The following is a 21,794-nucleotide window of genomic DNA, read 5'->3' on the forward strand; positions in this document are numbered from 1 at the left end:
CTCACTTCATCAGATGCATGCCGTGGAATAGAGACTGGGAGTGGCTAAGTCATTATGCAAGGTAGCCTATTTCCTCTTGTTTTTTCCTACCCCCCCCCAGATGTTCTGGTTTAACTTGGATTTAAACTTGGAGAGTGGTCAGTTTGGATGAGCTATTACCAGCAGGAGAGTGAGTTTGTGTGTGTATGGGGGTGGGGGGGATGTGAGAAAACCTGGATTTGTGCTGGAAATGGCCCACCTTAATTATGCACATTGTAGGGAGAATGGTCACTTTGGATGAGCTATTACCAGCAGGATAGTGAGTTTGTGTGTGGTTTTTTTGGGAGGGGGGTGAGGGAACCTAGATTTGTGCAGGAAATGGCCCAACTTTATTATCATGCACATTGTGTAAAGAGTTGTCACTTTGGATGGGCTATCACCAGCAGGAGAGTGAATTTGTGTGGGGGGGTGGAGGGAGAGAAAACCTGGATTTGTGCTGGAAATGGCCCACCTGATGATCACTTTAGATAAGCTATTACCAGCTGGACAATGGGGTGGGAGGAGGTATTTTTTCATATTCTCTGTGTATATATAAAGTCTGCTGCAGTTTCCACGGCATGCATCTGATGAAGTGAGCTGTAGCTCATGAAAGCTCATGCTCAAATAAATTGGTTAGTCTCTAAGGTGCCACAAGTACTCCTTATCTTTTAGTCAGTCAATCAGGGAAATTGTTTTGGTGACCCCCTACTCCTCCTCAAGCCAGGGAGTAAGGGTATGGGGATTTTATAGCCTGCTGCATATTAAACCTGTGGAGGGACTTACCACGTCCTCCGACTTGAGTCCTTTGGGCTATACTGAACCCAGTCAGCCACCCTGTTAAACCACTGCAGAGAAGATATTGTGGTTTTAGGTCATCAAGGGCCCCAACAAAGTACACGTACCAACAGGACACTAATCTTACATTTGCTACATCAGGTCCCATGACTGTGGAAAGTCACGGGTATTATCAGTGTGGGCATCAGTGACCCCAAAAATAGTGTTTTACCCTGTTATATTTGTCTCCTGTTTAATATAATTACTGTGTTGAATACATTGCATGTATTTGTGTTATTTCTTGGGAGTTTCCAACTATCTGGCAAGTAAGTGGGGGTTAACCTGTGGTTAGAATTTTCCTCCCAAGCTGCCCTGGTGACCCTGCCAGGAAGGAGCGAGGGGGTGGAGGCACCGCCAAATAAATTCATAGGGAAAAATAAAGGAGATATACACCCTTCTGAGTGGGTGACGGGCTCTAGAAGAACCCAGAGCTGTCCATCAAAACCTGTAAGCAGATTGGCATTAAAGAAGAGGGGGCGCTACATATGCAGTCTCTTATTTTCACTGCTGAACCTGTAAATATATAGGTCTTTCATCATAGAAAACAACCTCTTAATTCTCTCTCTATATATTTTTACTTGGAAACTGAAACCTTATCTTAATTAGCATAACACTTATGGGAATTTCAATCAAACATCACAATCACTACAGCAATAGCTTACATGAAAAAGTAACAATGTATTCTTAGCTGTTTTTTTAATTAAATTTAGCAGCAAGACATGACAGGAACAAGCTCCATGGGACCAACCAGCTCTCTGTGGACCTCTAGCAACTATTCCACAGACCACAGTTGGGGAACTCTGACCTAATACAATTCTACATTCCATGCAAGTAGTCCACAACAAAAGATCCTAATTATTATTACTCTAATCTTAGCCAACCTAAAAGCCGGTTTTATCAGTCACTCTACAGTTTCCACCGCTCTGCAATTAATGAACCTAGGAATATTTCTAAATGCTGAGATTTGAATATTATTAAATGCTTTTCACTAAGTACATTAAAACAAAAATTAAATAGAAAATCTGAAGACTACAGTAACCTCGAGTTGCCCAGCCACTGTGAATCCAGGTCAAAGCATAGCTCTGTTTTTACATACTTTGATTTTAATTGTGAAAGTATAAACTATCAAGTGATTTTCTACTCTACCACACCCAAACACAAACCAGAGTAATAAAATTAAGTTTTCCAAAGTATTTTTAATTGTCAACATTAACAATACAGGTCAATTAGGGAAAGATTTTTTTTTTTAAATACACTTTGCAAACTAAAAATACCTGACTACTATCACACAATGTAACTGCTGGCTATTTTTACCAATAGTCGAGGGCTTAATCCTGCAAACCATAGTTATAGGAGCAGTCCCTACTCCTACACTTACACACATGCTTAAATTTAAATAAAAAACAGTTACTCACCTTCTCGTAACTATTATTCTTCGAGATATGTTGCTCATATCCATTCCAATTAGTTGTGTGTGCACTGCGTACACAGTCGTTGGAAAGTTTTTCCCTTAGCAGCACCCGTCAGGTCGGCTGTCGAACCCCCTGGGGTGGCGCCTTCATGGCACTCAACATATGACCCTGCCGACCAGGTGCCTCCTCAGTTCCTTCTTGCAGGTTACTCTGACAGAGGGAAAGGCAGGTAGGTTTGCAATGAATATGAGCAACACATCTCAAAGAACAACAGTTACGAGAAGGTGAGTTACCATTTTTTCTTCGAGTGATTGCTCATATCGATTCCAATTAGGTGACTCCAAAACCTTACCTAGACGGTGGGGTCAGAGTTATGGAATCGCAGATTGGAGCACTGCTCTACCAAAAGCTGCATCATCTCTGGCATCTATCCTCCGGGTCGGAGACAAGGTGGACTTGTTCACGTTGAGGAGGAGACCCAGTCTCTCAAATGTGGATGTGACCAGACCAACCTGCGACTCCACCTGTTCTCTGGTGTGCCCCCTGAGCAGCCAATCATCAAAGTAAGGGTATACCTGCACCTTCCTCCTTTGGAGGAAGGCTGTTACCACTGACATGCACTTGGTGAACACTTGTGGTGCTGTCAACAGGCTGAAGGGAAGGACTGTGAACTGATAAGGTTTGTGATCGACCAAAACCATTAAGAAGCATCCGTGAGCAGGGTGAATCGCTATGTGAAAGTACGCGTCTTTCACGTCAAGGGTGGTGAACCAGTTTCCCAGATCCAGAGAAGGGATAATTGTATTGACGGAAACCATGCGGAACTTCAACTTCACCATGAACTCGTTGAGTCCTCACAGGTCTAGAATGGGTCTGAGACCTCCTTTAGCTTTGGGGATTAGGAAGTAGCAGAAAGAGAATCCCTTGCCCCTAAGATCCTGAGGAATCTCCTCCACCACTCCTATAGCAAGGAGTGCCTGCACCTCCTGGATTAGGAGTTGCTTGTGAGAAGGGTCCCTGAAGAGGGACGGGGAAGGGAGGGTAGGAGCAGAATTGAAGAGAATATCCCACTTCCACCATGCAAAGAACCCAGTGATCCGATGTTATTTGGGACCACACATGGTAGAAGTGGGATAGACTGTTCAAAAAACAAGAGGAAGGATCCGGTGTAGAGACAGGTGCACCTTCAAAATGTCTATTTTGAGCCCGATAAAGGCTTAGTCGGGCCCTGGCCCTGTCCGGATGGGGGATGGGAAGGCTTATACTTGCCATTCCTACCCCTGTGCCTGTAAAAATCCTGCCTCGGACAAGGAGGATACGAACACTGTTGCTGTGGTTTGGGCTTAAACAGCTTCCATTGGGTTGCCAGGTATGCATACCCAAAGATTTCATTGTCGCCCTGGAGCCTTTGAGGCTATGCAGTCTGGAGTCAGTCTGTTCAGCAAATAGGCCCAGCCTGTCAATGGGTAGATCTTGCATAGTTTGCTGAACCTTGGGCAGGAGCCCCGAAGCTTGCAACCATGAACTATGCTGCACAGCTATCCCTGAGGACAAGGTGTGCGCTGCTGAGTCCACAGTGAGGCCTGCAAAGAGGTCCGCGCTACTACCTTGCCCTCCTCGACAGTTGCCCCAAACCAGCTCTCTAAACTTCAGCACAGAGTTCCAGGAGTTAAAACTGTACCTGCTCAGGATTGCCTGCTGGTTGGCAATCCTGAGTTGTAAGCCCCCCCATGGAGTAAACTTTGCGTTCGAATAAATGGGGTGAGTTCTGAAGTGTGGGAACCACTCCTCCCTTGCTTCCAGTGCTGCTTCTGCACCGGTGAACGGGATCGGTGTTGGGCTGGTCCTACGTTCTTCGGTGTCGGGGAGTTATGGTGCTGAAGGTCTCTACCGGAGTCCTTTCGCGGTGCTGCCACTGCCGCCGGGGCACTGCACAGGAGGAACTCGACGCCGGATCCTGTCGCACCAGTGCAGGTTGTGGTCTAGTGCCACCTCCATAAGGAGCTGCTTCAATCTAAAGTCCTGCTCCTTCTTGGTTCGGGGGCAAAAGCCCTTACAAATCCTGCACTTTTCAGACTGATGTGCTTCCCCCAGACACTTTAACCAAGCGTCATGAGGGTCGCCTGTTGGCTTGGGCTTGTTGCAGGAATCATAGAATCATAGAATATCAGGGCTGGAAGGGACCCCAGAAGGTCATCTAGTCCAACCCCCTGCTCGAAGCAGGACCAATTCCCAGTTAAATCATCCCAGCCAGGGCTTTGTCAAGCCTGACCTTAAAAACCTCTAAGGACTTGAACCCCAGGGACTTAGGCATGTACGTCCCCCAAAGAGAACACACAGTCAGGGTGGAAGGTAACCCCCCTCCTCCGCCCCCCAGTCCAACAGCTTACTAACTACTAACTAGAACTATAATAACTAAGAACTGAACAACTACAAAATACGAACAGTTTGAAAGAGAAGCTAAGGAAACGTGGAGAGCTTGCAAAGCAAGACGCTACAGTTCCAACAACCGTCACTGGCAGCAACAAGGAACTGAGGAGGCACCCAGTCGACAGGGTCATACACTGAGCATATTGAAGGCGCCACTCCAGGGGGCTCCGCAGCCAACCCCACGGGTGCTACTTTGGGAAAAACTTTCTGACAATTGTGCACCTGGCACATGCACACCTAATTGGAATCAATATGAGCAATCACGTGAAGAAGAATTCTCTATTAACGTCTAATTTATGCAGTAATTTATGCTAACTAGATCCAAACTTACTGAACAAAATAAAACTGCTAAAGGAAAACAGAAGCACACCAAAATATTCAAATGTATCTGGCAACTCACTTAAATTGGCTATTTCCAGGGCTCTTGATTATGCAGCAATTTCCCTCAGCAGTTGAAGAGGGAATGAGCACATGCCGTTCCAAAGTAAACTACCTTTACCAGGGATTATTTTAACCTTTTCATAATACATAGGGCAAAATTCCCAAGATACTTTCTAATGCTGCACATTGATTTATCATTCATCATACTTCACCCCAGTAGCTAACCCCTGCAAAATACTGCTTGCACTCTTATATTTCCTTCTTCCCAGGGCAAGTTTTGTGGCTTCTTGACCTAGGTTAATAAGTCTTTATTCACAATAGCAACTGAGATCATGAGGACTCCCTGAACTGAACTGGGGACCATAGTCTTGACATTTCAGATAACATGATGAATTGTTCAAATAACATTCTTCTAACCAGTTATATTTTCAAGTGAAGTCAATGAAACTTCCATGTAGTGTCTATACATTTTCTACAATTCCCTAATGAACAATTTCAGTTTTAATTGCTTTTGTCTTTTCGCAAGACAGGGTTTTATTGGGGGTGGGATAGCAAGGCAGAAATATACATGCACACAAAGGTGGGGCAGGAGATAGTATATAATCTATACATATGAAAGCTGAGCTATTCCACTTTTTTTTTCCCCAGCCCTTCTCTTGATTCCAGGTCTGTTTGTGTGTCCCTCCCCTTGCCCCCTTAGTGCTCCACTCTATTCTCTTGCACACCTCTCCCTAATGAATCATTAAAGCAGTGGCAGCAGGACACTGCATCTCTGTACTTCCTCTCCTCCTCCTGCAGAGGAATAGCAGCATGGCACCAGCTGAACTGGTTGTTTCTTCCCACCTCCTGAAAGCTGTACTGATGCAAGCTGGTGTGGGGACGCACAGCCTCTGAGGCATGTACCTCTTGGGTGCTTAGGGGGGACTGAGTTGAGGTCCTCATTTGGAACAGATTCTTCTCCAACCTGAGCTGCAGCATCAGTGAGGGAAGAACGAGTTCTACAGCCACCCCTGGCTAGCAACTAACATCTCAGTCTTTCAGAAATATGTAAGATTCTTCAATGAAAATGTGCACACAGCTGTTTGTGTAGACAGGGGTGCACTGGTGTTTTTAGTGTAAAATTATATACACTGTACACAAGATTTACATAAAACTCACATAGACTGTTAAGAAAGAAAATCATGCATCTGTAACTTATATCAAAGACTCCAGCATGGGCAGCGGGTGAACACGGACTTGGTGAGGCTAGTCCCTGGCCGGCCCACCCCTTCTGTCCAGGGCCCTACCCCTCCCACTCCCCTTCCACCACCAGAGCCGTCCCTCCTACCCCCACCAGTCCTGGGCCGCCTGAGCACCTGTCCCCCCAGTGCCGAGTGGGCGGGTGGGCAGGCAGCTGAGCACAGCCCCCAGCATGGTGGGTGAGCAGGCAGCATGACCCCCAGCCCCGGAGTGTCGGGTGGCACGAACACCGGTTCCAGCCACCCTGAGTCCTTGGCTGCAGGCCAGCCCCCAGTAGTGCCCAGGGCAAGGGCACCAGAGCCCTTCCAAAAGTGTGGGCGGGGCCCACGTGGAGGCAAAAGCAGCCCCCTGACTGTGTCCCAGGTCTCCCACCCAGGGCAGGTGGAGGAACCCAGGCTCCCCACAGCTGCTTGCGCAGCTCTCCCCGACACAGCTCCGGGGGGGCACCCCGCCCGCCTGTGGCAGGTCCGCGACTCCTCACAGCTGCCCGCATAGCTCCTACTGTAGCCGGGCTGCGGCTCCAAGGCCCGGCCTGCCCCTGCCCAGCCAGAGCCGGGTCAGGAAGAGCTGTGCAAGCAGCTGTGGGGAGCCGGCATGGAGTCACAGACCCTCCTTCTGTACCCCCGGGCAGGTGGAGGGTCCACCATGGCTCCCCACAGCTGCCGGTGAGGGCTGCCCAGAAGGGCTCCGCACTTGCCTGGCCTGGCCGGGGCTTCAGGCACAAGAGGAGGGCAAGGGGGCAGGGTCTGCCCTGGTGAAAAAGTGGACGGGTCAGGCCTGTCTACTTTCAAAAAGTGGGAGGGCTATGGCTCCCTCCCTTCCCCCCCCCCCCCCCCCCGGTTCCGGCACCATTGGCCCCGGGTCCCAGCTACATGGGAAGGAAGAGCTGCAGCAGAGCGCAGCGAGAAGCAGGAGGGGGACTGGGGGTGGGGCCATGCAGGCTATTTGAGTAGGCTTAGCCTTCCCCTGCCTTTGATACCTGCCACCTGTGGACTGCTGGTACCTAAATCTGCATGCAAAGCAATCTATCCTGAAAAATGATCCCTCACTCTCACAGATCTTGGGAGACAGACCAGTCCTCGCTTACAGACAACCCCCGAACCTGAAGCAAATACTCTCCAGCAACCACACACCACACAATAAAAACACTAACCCTGGAACCTATCCTTGCAACAAAGCCCGATGCCAACTCTGTCCACATATTTAATCAAGTAACACCATCATAGGACCTAATCACATTAGCCACGCCATTAGAACACTTCAATCTCTTTGGTCACTCGATTACAGACCTAAAAGTGGCAATTCTTCAACAAAAAAAACTTCAAAAACAGACTCCAAGGAGAGACTGCTGAATTGGAATTAATTTGCAAACTGGATACAATTAACTTAGGCTTGAATAGAGACTGGGAGTGGATGGGTCATTACACAAAGTAAAACTATTTCCCCATGTTTATTCCCCCCTCCTCCCCCCACATTCCTCAGATGTTCTTGTCAACTGCTGGAAACGGCCCACCTTGATTATCACTACAAAAGGTCTTGCCCCTCTCCCCTGCCCCCGCCCGCTCTCCTGCTGGTAATAGCTCATCTTAAGTGATCACTCTCCTTACAGTGTGTATGGTTAACACCCATTGTTTCATGTTCTCTATGTATACAAATCTCCCCACTGTATTTTCCACTGAATGCATTCGATGAAGTGAGCTGTAGCTCACGAAAGTTTATGCTCAAATAAATTTGTTAGTCTCTAAGGTGCCACAAGTCCTCCTTTTCTTTTTACAAGTACTCCTGTTCTTTTTGCGGTTACAGACGAACACAGCTGCTACTCTGAAACCTGACATTATCATACTGTCTGCAGCAAGATCTTCACATCTCATTAACAACATAAGGAAGGCTCAATCACAGATACAATAGTCTATCAAGACTGCCAAATACATGAATTATAGGTGGTTAGGTTTGAAAGGTTTGCTTGCATAAAGATGTATCACCCACTTCTCAAAAATTGTAAAGATACAAGTCCTTCCACAGAAAAGTTTCCAATGAGATGCTCCCATACAGGGAATACATTAAAGGCAAATTCTTAAAATGATTTCCCTGTGTTGCATAGATAAATCTAGCAATTGTGCACCTAAGTGATCACACATTTTAATACTTTCAACAGGAGGTGCTTAAAGCCATCAAAACAATTGCATGCTTAAATCAGAGATAAAGAAAGAATAGTTGGGACTGGGAACATAATTGGTCAACCTGATGACCACGTATATTTAAAATAACATGGGACAATAAATTAGTAGCTTTATTTTTCATATGTAAGTAATTACGATTTAACAGCACTTCATAATCATAGGACTGGAGGGGACCTCAAGAGGTCATTTAGTCCAGTCCCCTGCACTCATGGCAGGACTAAGTATTATCTAGAACAGTAGTTCTCAACCTATTTATCATTATGGGCCACAGGTTAAGAACCACAGCACCCCACCCCAAACTCCCCTACACACCCCTATGCCCAAAGCCCCAGCCCGCCCACAGAGTTGGACCAGGAACAGACCCAAGGTGCAGGGCAGCCCCTACCCTGACCCCTCCATGCGGCAGCCCCGACCCCGGACACCGCCAGATGCCGCCTGGCAGCAGGGCGGCACAGCCCCGAGCCCAGACCCCACTGTGCAGAGCACGGTGGCCTGGCAGCCCCAAGCGCAGACTCCGCTGTATGGGGCAGGACAGCCAGGGCCCTAGACCCCACCACACCAGGTGGTGGGGAAGCCCACAGCCCCGACCCACAGGCCCAGCAGCCTTTAGCATACAGCAGCTGTGTACAACACAATTCACTCAGGACTTCAGCTGAGCCGCAACTGTGTGCTAACTGGGCCGCGGATTGAGTACCACTGATCTAGACCATCCCTGACAGGTGTTTGTCTAACCTGCTCTTTGTCTAGCCTCCCTAGGCAATTTATTCCAGTGCTTAATCACCCTAACAGTTAGGAAGTTTTTCCTAATGTCCAACCTAAACCGCCCTTGCTGCAATTTAAACCCATTTCTTCTTGTCCTAAGCTCAGTGGTTAAGGAGAACAATTTTTCTCCCTCCTCCTTGTAACAATCTGATGTACCTGAAAACTGTTATGTCCCCCTCAGTCTTCTTTTCTCCAGACTAAACAAACCCAATGTTTTTAATGTTTAATTCCCTTGAATTACTAATCTATTAATTTTTAAGTCTTGTTAGCGAGTTTCTTTTGTATGACATTTAAACAAAATGTAAGAGACAAAAAGATGACAAAATAAGAAGAAAACAAAATAGAGTTAATATTAGTTCATTTTTTGTTACAAAGGCCATTGTTTGGGGTAGCTGTTTACATAGGGCCTTATTCAACACCCACTGATGTCAATGGAAAGATTCTCTGACTTCAGTGTGTACTGGATGAGATCAATAGTACGAATGAAGGCATAAATACAAGGGAAATGTATGTAAATGACAAACAATTGGTTGTCAGTAACAGGGAGCACAAAAACTTTGCCATAGATTTTTTTTTTTTAATCTGTACTTTACAGTCACTTCGCTCGGGTAGGCACAAGATGGTACTTGCAAAAGTTATTTTTGATTATAAAAGATGTTTACTTTTATGAGGAGGTGCAGCTGCATGTTACCACCTGCTCACACTACACTGTTTGCTAATGTAGCCCTACAATGACTGCTCATGAAAATTTACGATATACCAACGAGCATACCAAAGATAATTTGTATGAATTTGGCATACAACTTAAGCCTTGCATTTTCCCTCTGCCGCACTTAGTTTCAATCCTTTCTCACTTTCCATCTTGGCCAAAATATTTTGAGACAAGCACAACTTGTGCTAAATGACAACAAGGGGAGGACAGGATAATAGCCTACAAATGTATGAAGGCTGTAAATACTAAGGAAGATGATGAGTTATTTAGGGTGGTACAAAGGGACGTAAGTAGGAGTAATGGAAAATAAATTACAAAGAGAAATTTTATATAGAATACCAGAAAAAATGCTTTGAAAATAAAGTCTTTGGTATTTGACTACGACAATCTCCCAGAGAATAGTGGAAACCCTATTATTTGGGGTATTTAAAACTAGAATGAACAAAATTCTAGAAAATATGTTACAAGTGAAAATCCTGCCTTGGCAGAGAAATGTACTGGCTGACCTACCAGATCTTCTCCATTTCCAGCATCTGTTGGGTAGCTATGATACAACACAATTCACTCAGGACTTCAATGCTCATGAGTTCTGTAATAAACTCGTCTTTATGGTTTAGAACAGCATGATCAGCATTCACAGAATATAGTATCCCCTTCCTTTTACAAATTATAAGCATTTCACTAAAATATACAAACAGGGTATACACAAAGCCTCATTGTGGGTGAATTCATGTTTTCATTTAGTACGCAGGAGCATGTACTTCATTGCTACTGATAAGATATTCAACAAGGAGAATCTGGGTTTTCTAAGAAACTTTTAAGATAATTAAAATAGCCAGATCCAAAGCAAAAGAATCAGCCTTGGGCAGGATTCTATGATTAATACCTTGTATAATAAAAAAATCAACAAGATAGAAGCAACTGTAAACACTCAAAAAGAAACCCAACTGAAATGTCCCTCCTGATTAAAGTATTTTTAGAGACAATACAATCTAATGCATCGCTTCTATTGAGCATTATACTGCCTCTTAACTGCATTAATGCAGTAACCTAGTGTGCTCTCTTTGTGATGCAAATTCACTCAAATACTGTGCTTTCCATAAAAAATTCACACATATATTGCATTGACAATTGCAGATTGGGGAATAACCCTAAATGTCCTTCAATATCTAAGCATTGCATTTAAGACTGGTCTATACTATCAGTTTCTGGGGAGTCTTCTACTGCTGCTGCATCAGTGAGATATTTCCTCAAACAGCTGAAACAGACACAATCATAAGTTGACATATCACATGCAAAAGCCAAGTAAAAGATCTTTAAGGGGACCTACACCAGAGATTTTTGGAGAAGGAAGGTAATTGGGGTGAGGAGGATGGGAGATATCCTTCCCTCGAAGCTAGAGATTTACATATGGCCCCTGCAACCCAAAAGAATCAGCTTTGGGAAGGACTAAAGACTACAACCAAAACAATAACCCACTGTAACACCTAAATTTAATCTTTTATTCATTCTGGGTATACTACATAAAGGAAATTTGAATCCCTGTCACAATGGAGTTGGGATTTTCCAGAGGGATATTTTTTTAAAATAAACATACCAAAACCCAGTTGATCACTTGTAAAAATTAAATGAATCTGGCAGCCCCAAAGACCATAGACCTCTATTTTTTTTTACAGAACCGGTAGAACACAGGGGCAGTCACAGACCAAGCTGCCATATATTTCTTTGCCCACAAACCTCAAGCCCGACTTGGAGGAACATATCTGGGAGTGACAGATTAGTTCCATCTGTAAATTCATTCAGTCCTTGGACCCTCCATTAAAATTGCCAATGACAGTGCCAATTGAGGTTTTCATTATACGGACATGTTCACTGGGAACTGGACTGAAACCACAGACTTGTTTTTCAGAGGTCATTGAACAACCATCAGACAGCAACAATTTTCAGCTACTACTGACCTCTGTTAGATCTGAACCACTGATTTTGAGGTGAAGTGATGCATATCCCAATAGTGTGAGCCATCTATTCCTCCCACCATTAATTTTAATTAAACAATCAATTTTTTCTACATCATTTAGCTTGTGCATAATATGGGAAAATAAATTATACTCATCCGCTGCAGTTCTGTGACATGAGCAGTAAAATGGTATAAGGTTGATTTTGTGTGGTCCTTCAGTCTAGCTGTGGAGTAGGATAGCATCTATCTTGAATAACTCACATAAACTGTTATAAGAGCTAAATTAAGACACAGTCCATTTAGTTGGATCTACTCATTGAATCTGCTGACTGAACAGATTCAAAGACAGATAAGCTTTATGGAACAGAAAATGTACTGTAATATAGAAAAAAATGAGATTCTCACCAAATATGTTCAGATCTGAGATTCATGAAGGGGAAAAAAATGCTCCATAGAGTTTCAGTTTACATATAAAAAGGCAAACACACCTCCTTGAATCATTGGTTGTGTGTAGTAGCCTTCTGTAACTCATGCAAAATAGAAATTTTCAATTGTTCAATTCAGCTAATGCTGTCCATTCGAGTGCCATTCTATAAAAAGGTTTCAGGGATCAGAGAAAACGAAATGGAACATGCCAAACAAGATATTAACAAAAATGTATATCAAGGGGGGAAAAGCATACGCTATATTGTATGCCAAGTATTTTGAACATTTGCAACTTTACAAACCACTGAAGAATGAATTAAATATAATAGACTGATTCTTGACTAAGAGCAAAAGGAGACAGCTTCCTTGTTTGACTCCAATAAAGTATTTCCTGAAAAATGTTGCGTCTCTTTTGAACTAAAAAAAAGTTACCTAGAACACGGGTATTTAAGATTTTCATTTCCAATTATACTTATAAAGAAAAAATCCACTTGTTACACATTGCTAATTGGAAGTATCAAATAAAACAACATAATGACTGCATTGTTTGAAATATCCATATCAGCTATCATATCAAGGTAAATCTGTTTTACTACGTTTAAGGGATATAAATCCTGAACCTTCCTGAGCAACTTCTGGTACTGGCCAGTGTCAAATACAAAATATTTGACCAGTTGAACCACTGGTCTGATCAAGATTGCAAATTCCTATGTCTCTACACTCTTCCTATAACATTTACATTTCATAGAATTCCTATGTCAACAACCATGCAAGTAACTGGAAATTAAACAGTGAAACCACAACAGTTTGCATAAGTCTGACATTTCTATTTTAAATTTCGGCTTACATTAATCTTGTACTTACTGTGGTCTCGATCCTTAGGGGATATACACTCTTGTATAGACTCTGTTATCCCAAGGCTGGCAGCAGTAGGGAGTGGGCCAAGCAGAGATTCTAGTGCAGGTGGCCATACAGGAGTTTCATTTCCATTTTTGCATTCTCTCCCTTCATTTTTCTTTAATCTATCTTTATCGAGAAGTTCATTACAAAAGTCCTTGTTTAAATGATTAGCAGCTGCTTCCAGTTCTTCATCTTCTGCCTCTTCCTCTCCAAATACGCTAGCAGTATTATCTTCTATAGATTCTGTAATGGGGGGAGAGGGGGGGAAATCAAATAACTTCATACCATCTGTTACTAAACTAAGTACATGAAGAGCAGCTCACTTAAAAAAATAAAAACCATTAGAGAACAATCTGCAGAAGAACAGAGAGTATTTCAGTACATTGTATGAATATACGGAATTTCCAGATGTGCTTTAAAATCATTGCTTTAGCGTTTAAAATATGTCTCTTCTGAAAATAATAAGTTAAAATTGCTTCTATTGTGCAATAATACTGCAAGTAAGTAGTTCTAGTAATAAGAGCTAAATACTTGTCATGATAATTAAGGCTAATATTCAACCTATAAACAGTACTGTGAAAACCTTCTGTGTGGGAATACAGAGGCACAAAGGTACATGCCCACTGGTTTGGGGTAAATTTCATGCTAACCTGAAGTACCAACACCACCCCTGTTAAATTGCACTTGAGAGTAATTTGTCACAGCCATGCATGCCATTACAATAGTTCTATTTTTTAAAATGTATACAATTTTGGTAAATTCCAGTACTACTCAAGTTGATGTCTGATATTTGAAGCATGGTATTTTGTGGGCTGGCAATATGCATTCCATTCCTCAGAGAACTCCAGTCTAAGTCAAGACTTAAATGTTTTGTTGCACCCAACTTTTCACTGCATAATGTATGAAACTGCATATATATAAATACACAACAAAGAAATGGAGCAGTATATAGCATAATAAAAGATCATACAAAATAACGTGAGTAGGATTTGACCCCCATTGCTACTTTTAAAATATTCATCGTCTTTTATATACTTACCATCTTTAGTCAAATTTGCTAATACTCCTTTTGCCTTTGGCCTACTATTTTCTAATTCATTCTCTATTTCATCTTGGTAAATTGATATTTCACCTGTGGCAATTAAATAAAAATAAAAGTTCAGAAACCATTCATGTTATTTGGTGTAGCCAAGTGATACAGTGTATTGAATGGGACTTGTACCTTCAACATCTTCAAGCTTTTTTGACAGCGCTTTCTCAAGCTGAAAAGAAAAAATGAGTAACAGAATGAAATATGAATATGCTACGATTAAATCATTTTAATATCTGTTCCTCTATTAAGAAACTTAAATACACATGGTACTATAGAAAGATGGTAATGTACATTTCTTCCATAAAGTGTTCGTAATCTAGGACAGACCAGACAGACAAAAGACAAGTATCAAAATATTGTTTGAAATAAAGTACTGATTAAACCTATATCTCAACCTGACAGAGAGGAACTTTCACACTGTCTCACCTAAAATGAGGCACCGACTCTCCCCTCTATCCAAGCACAGCTCAGACATAGTGGAGAATAGCAGCTGCAGTTGCAGCTCCCTGATTCTTGGCCACCCACCCCCAGGAGAAGTTGCAGAAGCTGGGTGCCTACTCTAACTTCCATCACCATCGTAAAGTCCATAATGGAGTTAATGCTAGCAGACGATCAGCTATAGGGGAGCTCAGTTGCATTGGAAGAGATTTCCCTTACACAAGGGGAATTCTCCTAGGGGAAATCCGTGGCCATAAGCAGCTCAAAGTGAACATGGTGGACCAAAAAAATCCAGCCTCCGAGAAACATCCTAATGTTAACAGTCATTCTTGTATTTCTCAGTCTAGTATTTCAGATACCTGTGTTTAAACAGGGACTCTCCTCCTCCTCACAGTCCAGCTTGTTTCTCGTACGAAAATACTTCCGAATTCTAACATTGTGGTCCAGAATATCGCATCTTAAAACAGGATGCGGTCATGTTTTGTACAAACTGTATTTTAACACTAAATATAGTATTTTATACAAACTGATCCTGCGGTTAAGTAATAATCCTGTGTTTGTAACAGTATATTAATTTCACTCCAACATACTAAGTCACAAATTCAACATTAGGCAAAAAGATGTGCTAAGAAGAAGCAAGCCTCCATTTCAACAAACTCGATTCTGTGTGAACCTGAAGCAACTTCATTGTCTACACTCACGTAAGTGAAGAGAATTTGACCCTCTCTTTCTTGTTTATTGCAAATTACCTGGATACATGTATGTGCTCTCTGATGGTGCCAAAAAATACTAAAATATTTTATAATAGAGGACAAAACCCATTTTGGGTGATTCTCAGAGGTACACAACATCCACAGCATAAATGGGAGTTGTAAGTACTCAAGAACTTTGAAGAATGTAGTGTTCAGATTATAAATGTATTTCATTCAAACGTTACAAATTAAAAATAAATGAAAATAAAAAAAAACCAGTAATTGCAAAACTTTGGAGCACTAGCTTTCAACTGTCAACCTTACTGACACTATCTGTCAACTGTACTCTAGCATCTCCATATATAACTGATATTTTTAAAAATCATCTAGAGCACACACATAACATACTCCTCTATGTAACTATACTAATAAAACCAATCTGGTGCATATGATTATTAATTGGCTATTTCTCAAAAAGCCATGCTCTATTTCATGGCAACGTTTATCTGCTGACAGACTTTTAGTGGGACCTCCTCTTGGTCTCCACATGTGAGTAAACACATCCCTCCCCTGAACAGGCACACTATTTCAATGCTAACAATAGTGTACACAAGTAACAGAATCTGCACACACAAAGCCCACATGGCTGCAGAAGTTAGAACCTACCACCACTACATGAACAAGCTATGGCAGGAAACCACCACCAACAGATGTGCGTGGGCAGGAATGTAAGTGAAGACTGAGGTCTAAAAATATGACCCACAATGTCTAACCAGGCTTTTGTGTAAAATCTCCAGAGGACATCATAACATTACCAATATTAAGGATGTTCACTTTCAATAGCAAATAACTTGAAACGACATTTAGGACGGTTACAGAATATTTTCATATAAAATACTTGTCAAGCCAGTATTCCTCAAATGAACTAAGCCACACATAAAACCAGTCTTTCAAGTACTGCATGTTGTATCACGAAACAAATTCTATGCAATCTGATTAGTGTTAACACCAGTATTTTATTTTTGTATAACAAGAAGTTAGACAAAATTTTAAGTAATGCCTCATTTCCTAACCAAGGGTGTCGCTAGCAAGAACAACATTTGCAACATTTTTTGATCCAATTAACAAACAAGTACTTTTCCAGCTGTGACCTTTGCTAAGTAGGGTAGAAGAGTGAATGTAGCACATATGAGAGGAGCAAAAATCAGGCAGCTCCTCAAGGTTCACATGCAACAAAATCAGCTTAGCTGGTCGAATGAGAGGCCCCAATTTTGTAAGGAAAAAGAATCTTGACACTAGTATGAGGTGGCGAGCATAGTGGAAAGACTCATGCAGAGCAGGTAGGCAGGACGCAACTACAAAAAAGTAGTTAAGAGAACCATGCTCAGAATGGAGATCTGGCACCCATGCCAACATCGTCTTCCCAGTGGGGATGAAGACTGGTCATGGGGTACTGAACCCTGAATCCACAATATAAAAATTAGGTGCTCAGCAGTAAATGCCTTGCAAAAATAAGTAGTTTTACTAAAAACAGAAGTACAGCTGTTGCCATGATATTTAATCACCAACTTCCCCGGATTTGCACTGAGCTAAGCAGTGACTTTGCCCTTTCCCCTGTTCTTGCAGTGGTTGGCTAAGACTGCAGATATGGTTTGGGCCCTCAAAAGAAGGGCTACTATTGACAGGAATCTATTTATGGAATCTATTTATAGTAATCTACTAATTACTATTTATGGCTACTATTGACAGGAATCTGGATGAGTCCGATTCTCTGGAGGAGTTAGTGAAAATGGTGTGGAAGAAATCTTACCGCACCTTTTAATATGTGGCTGGTTTTAATGTCAGGTTTCAGAGTAGCAGCTCTGTTAGTATTAGAGACTAACCAATTTGTTTGAGCATAAGCTTTCACGTTCTCTGTATGTGTGTATAAGTTCCATTCTATGCATCCGATGGAGAGCTGTAGCCCACGAAAGCTTATGCTCAAATAAATGAGTTAGCCACACATTAAAACCAACAGGAGTACTTGTGGCACCTTAGAGACTATCTCCCAGCCAGTACAGAAAAAAATATAAGTTTGTTTGTGGATGCCACCACCTATGCCTCCCACCCTCCCCATGAGAATATGGTGGTAGAAGCAGGAATAGCTAAGGTTAAATTGGTCAGTCATGGCATGGCACACTATCAAGTCCAAAGATGAAAACAGAGACAGAAGCACAAGCAGCTCCAAATACAAAGTATTGATAGAATTCACCTCCTGTATCTTTAATTTTCTTTGACCAGCAGTAAATGAAGGAGGATCGCACTCCTCTTCCAAGTCAATCTTCATAAATTCATCTATAGTTAGCTGACTCGTTGGTGTATCTTCAAATTCTGTAAGCCTAACATATATACATAAAATTAAAATACACAATATTTTATTGTGGTATCTTTTAGAACATTCTTTTTTAAACAAGCAGTTTTACAAAAGTTGACAAACTGCTAAATTAAAGATTAAGCGTGTCATCCCAAGAGACTGTGGCTCAAACAAATAAATAGATCATAAAATAAATAAATAAAATAATAAAAAAAAATAATAGCACCCAGCTCTTATACAGCACTTTTCAAAGGAGATAAATATAATTATCCCCATTCTACAGATAATAAAACTGAGGCACAGGAAGGTGAAATAACTTGCCCCAAGTTACCCAGCAGATCAGTGGCAGAACTGGGACTAGAACCCAGGTCTACTAAGTCCCAATCCATGCCCTATCCACTAGGCTACACAAAAATCAAAATGATTTTGATGGTCTCATCTGTTCCTAAATAAATAAATAAATGACATGACAAATACATGACAAAACTGCCTTTTGATTAGATACAGTATGTAAGAAACAGTAAGTTTTTGTCAAGGAGAGATTCTGGACCTAAGTTCCCTCTAAGCTCTGTGGCTGCGCAGCAGGCTATCAAGGGCCATGCAGGTGGGGAGAGGTGCCTCTCCCCCAGCTCTGGCGGGGAGAGGCACCTCTTCCCTGGCCCCGAACTGCTGCAGCAAGAGAGGGCTGGGGAGAATCCTCTCTCCCTGCCGCAGCTTTGAGACAGTCTGCACACCAAGCCCCATATCTATTGCCCCACCCCAGAGCCTGCATCCCCCACACCCCAACCCTCTGTCCCAGCTCTGAGCACCCTCCCACACCCTGAACCCTTCATCCCCAGCCCCACCCCAGAGCCTTCAGCCCTAGCTGGAGCCCTTACCCCCCCATGCCCTAACCCTCAGCCCTGAGCCCCCTGCCACACCCCAAACCCCTCATCCCCAGCCCCATCCCAGAGCCCGCACCCCCAGACAGAGCCCTCACGCACCCCGCACCCTAACCCTGAGCCCCTCCCACACTCCAAACCCCTCGGCCCCACCCCCACCATATATCACCTCCATATTGATGCACATAACAAAATTCATTCTGCACATGAACGTAAAAAATTAGAGGGACTATTGCTCTGGACTGGAACAGCACAATCACTCTAGGTGATAACTGGAAAAACCACATGGAGAAATAAATGCCTACTTTCTGGCTGACTTAAATCAGGGTTATTAATCCTAATAAAAATTCACCAAATTTCCAAACTAAAATATGTATTTATCATTATAGCACAGGAATAAGCTTAAAATTATTCTTAGTATATTAACATTACTATTAATTTACACAAAGCAGGTCTACAAATAATATAATTTCAACAGTTTTGAAACAACCCATCTTCCCAAACAGAAGACAATGGACTGCAATGGAGAAAAGGGGTCATTTGTTCATTGAATAAATGACACACATGAATACTTGTAAATATATACAGTAAATAGTAATAATATAATTAGCACTTGTTCAGTGGTTCCATTTTAAAAGTTACTATGTTAAGAATATAGAATCTCTCTGAAATCTTTCAAAAGAAAAGAAATTACGTAGGACCAATTTGTTGCATTTTCATCCACCAGTCTCAACATTTGGTGGTTAAGTACTACTCTACTTTCTGCAGATGGAGAAAATGAGACAGAGCAGTAAAGTGTAGAGCTGGTGGAATGATTTTGGGGAGGCCAAAAATGCCCTTTTCACAAGATTGAAATTCTCCATTGGAAAATTTCAAATTTGGCCAAAGAAATTTGATGTTCCTTTAGGAAACATTTACTTTGGGAACGCAAAATGATAGCTCCCCAGCTGATAACCAGGAAGGCTCTTGTCAGTTTCATTTTCTCCCACTCACAAGTGCCTTCCACATGGGCAGCCAGGAAGCCAAAAAATATTGTTTCAGTTCTCCTGAAATAGAATTTTTCAGAATTTGTTCAAAGAAAAATGTCCAGCTTTTCATTTTTTGTCCTGAACTGGGATGAACATTCTTCCAAAACCTGAAAATGTTTCACGGGATGGTAATTCCATTTTTCCAGACAGCTCTAGCTAAGTGGTTTGCCAAAGGACACAGAGCACTAGACCACAATGCCTCTATGCATTATTCTTATTTATATTACTTGTAGCCCCCATAACCCCATTGTTCTAGGCACTGTACAAAGAACATGAGACAGTCCCTGTGCCAAAGAGCTAACAATCTAAGTAGGAAAGAAGCAAAGGGTGGTAAAAAGAAAGTATTATTACCCCCATTTGACAGATGGGAACTGAGGCACAGAGAGATTAAATGCCTTGCCCAAGGCCACAGATAGGCAGCACAGAAACGGATCCCATACCTCCCAAGTCTTAGTCCAGTGCCTTAACCACAAGATCAGCCATCCTCTTGTAGTTAACACTTATACATGACCCTTTCTATCACAGCCTGAACAGTGTTCATAAATTCATATACTAAATACTTATTATATTAGTGTCCAGACGCCACAATCAGGACCAGACCCCACTGAACAAAGTACTGTGCAAAACACAAATACACCTGGTTCCTGCCCCAAATTCGGTTGCTACCTGAGGCCCAATCTTGCAAGCAGTTCCACATGGGTGCACCTGTATGGAACTTGCAGCATCAGGTCTTCAGAGAATGTGTAGTGAGAGAGAGAGGGAGATATTATATATCACACACTTGCATGTGCACATACTTATTTATATATAGCTAAAAAGTAGTGTAACTACTTTCCTTAACTACCTGCTTGAAATATCTCACCATTATACATTTATTTAAATTATGTACAAGATATCAGCCTTTCACCAAATTGGTCAGTGTTTGAGATAAGCCATCAAGTTCACAAATTGCTAAACACTGTAGTCCATACTGCAAAACACGTGACAACATTAGTTTTGCAGTTACGAAATACTGATGCAACCTTAACTGTTGCATGTTAAATTTCAAGGGTGTATGAAATTGTCATAATAAAATTTACTTCCTAGATGAAATTCTACATAAAACTATATCTCACTTTCATTTTGTTTTCACTTTTCATCTAAAGAAAAATTAGATCAGAGTGGCCAGTTTTAAGCTATGTGTAAAGGGAAAATAAGTAGATGTACAAATTAAGATATTATTTGTCTTGACACCAAGTCAAAAAAGGCATTAAAAACTGAAATTTGGCAGACAACTATTTTCTATTTGTAGCAGAAGCAGTAGCAACCACTAGAGTTAAGGCTGAAATGCAACTTCCAATAAAACACAACCCCCCCCCCTTTTTTTTTTAAATGGTTTAGGACAAACCATCTCAAAACAAATTCCTTTGGGGCCAAAATTGTCCAGAGTTTGGTCTGTGCCAACAGGCATCCCCCACATATACTTTTATCCCCCCGGAAAAGTTACAGTAAAATCTGTTCCGCTGTTTTTGTTCAATCCACATATGTACAAAAATATACTTTCCCTCTGTGTTCAGTTCAGAAATGTTGCACACAGCTCAACAACAGCGGAATTTTATTGAGACTTGGTTTGGTTTGTGGATCTTACTGGAGTATAAAAAACAAGGCAAGTCTGAAGGAAACCAAGGCAGCCATCACGCAGCTATGGGCACTAAAATTTTTTCACCTATGCACACCTTCCACAGGGGATTTCTTAGCCCTACCTACAGCTAGGAAGGATGGGGATGCCCAAGTGCTGCTCACTTAGCAATTCAGTTTTTCTGTTCACTCACTGAAAACCAAATTTTCAAGGGCTTTTAAAGTACAGACTACAAACACTTTTGAGAGTTCCAGGAAATGCAAAATCTGAGAGGGATAGAATGTACAAGGTAGGAAAGGCCATGAGACTCCTCCCACCTATTCCCCAAAGAGGGGGGGGATCAGTTGAAGCTGCCATCAAGGACTGAAGAGGGCCAGAAACATTTTTTTAGACATTTCCAGTACTAATACACGACCAACTGACTGACTGCCTATACATAC

The 21,794-nt window shown here is 42.2% G+C and overlaps 1 protein-coding gene across 2 annotated transcripts in view; it reads right to left on the minus strand.

The window, feature by feature from the left end:
* Positions 1-21,794, minus strand: part of BRF1 (BRF1 general transcription factor IIIB subunit) — a 236,285-nt gene that overhangs the window by 93,153 nt on the left and 121,338 nt on the right. For both annotated transcript variants that reach the window (XM_084629960.1, XM_084629961.1), the window contains exons 8-11: positions 17,726-17,852; positions 14,474-14,513; positions 14,291-14,383; positions 13,216-13,494 (exon numbers count right to left, since the gene is read on the minus strand). In XM_084629960.1, the coding sequence (XP_084486086.1) occupies positions 13,216-13,494; positions 14,291-14,383; positions 14,474-14,513; positions 17,726-17,852 (539 nt within the window). The remainder of the gene's footprint in view (positions 1-13,215; positions 13,495-14,290; positions 14,384-14,473; positions 14,514-17,725; positions 17,853-21,794) is intronic.

This window comes from Lepidochelys olivacea (assembly GCF_965140295.1).
Source record: "Lepidochelys olivacea isolate rLepOli2 genome assembly, chromosome: 6".
Lineage (NCBI taxonomy): Eukaryota > Metazoa > Chordata > Testudines > Cheloniidae > Lepidochelys > Lepidochelys olivacea.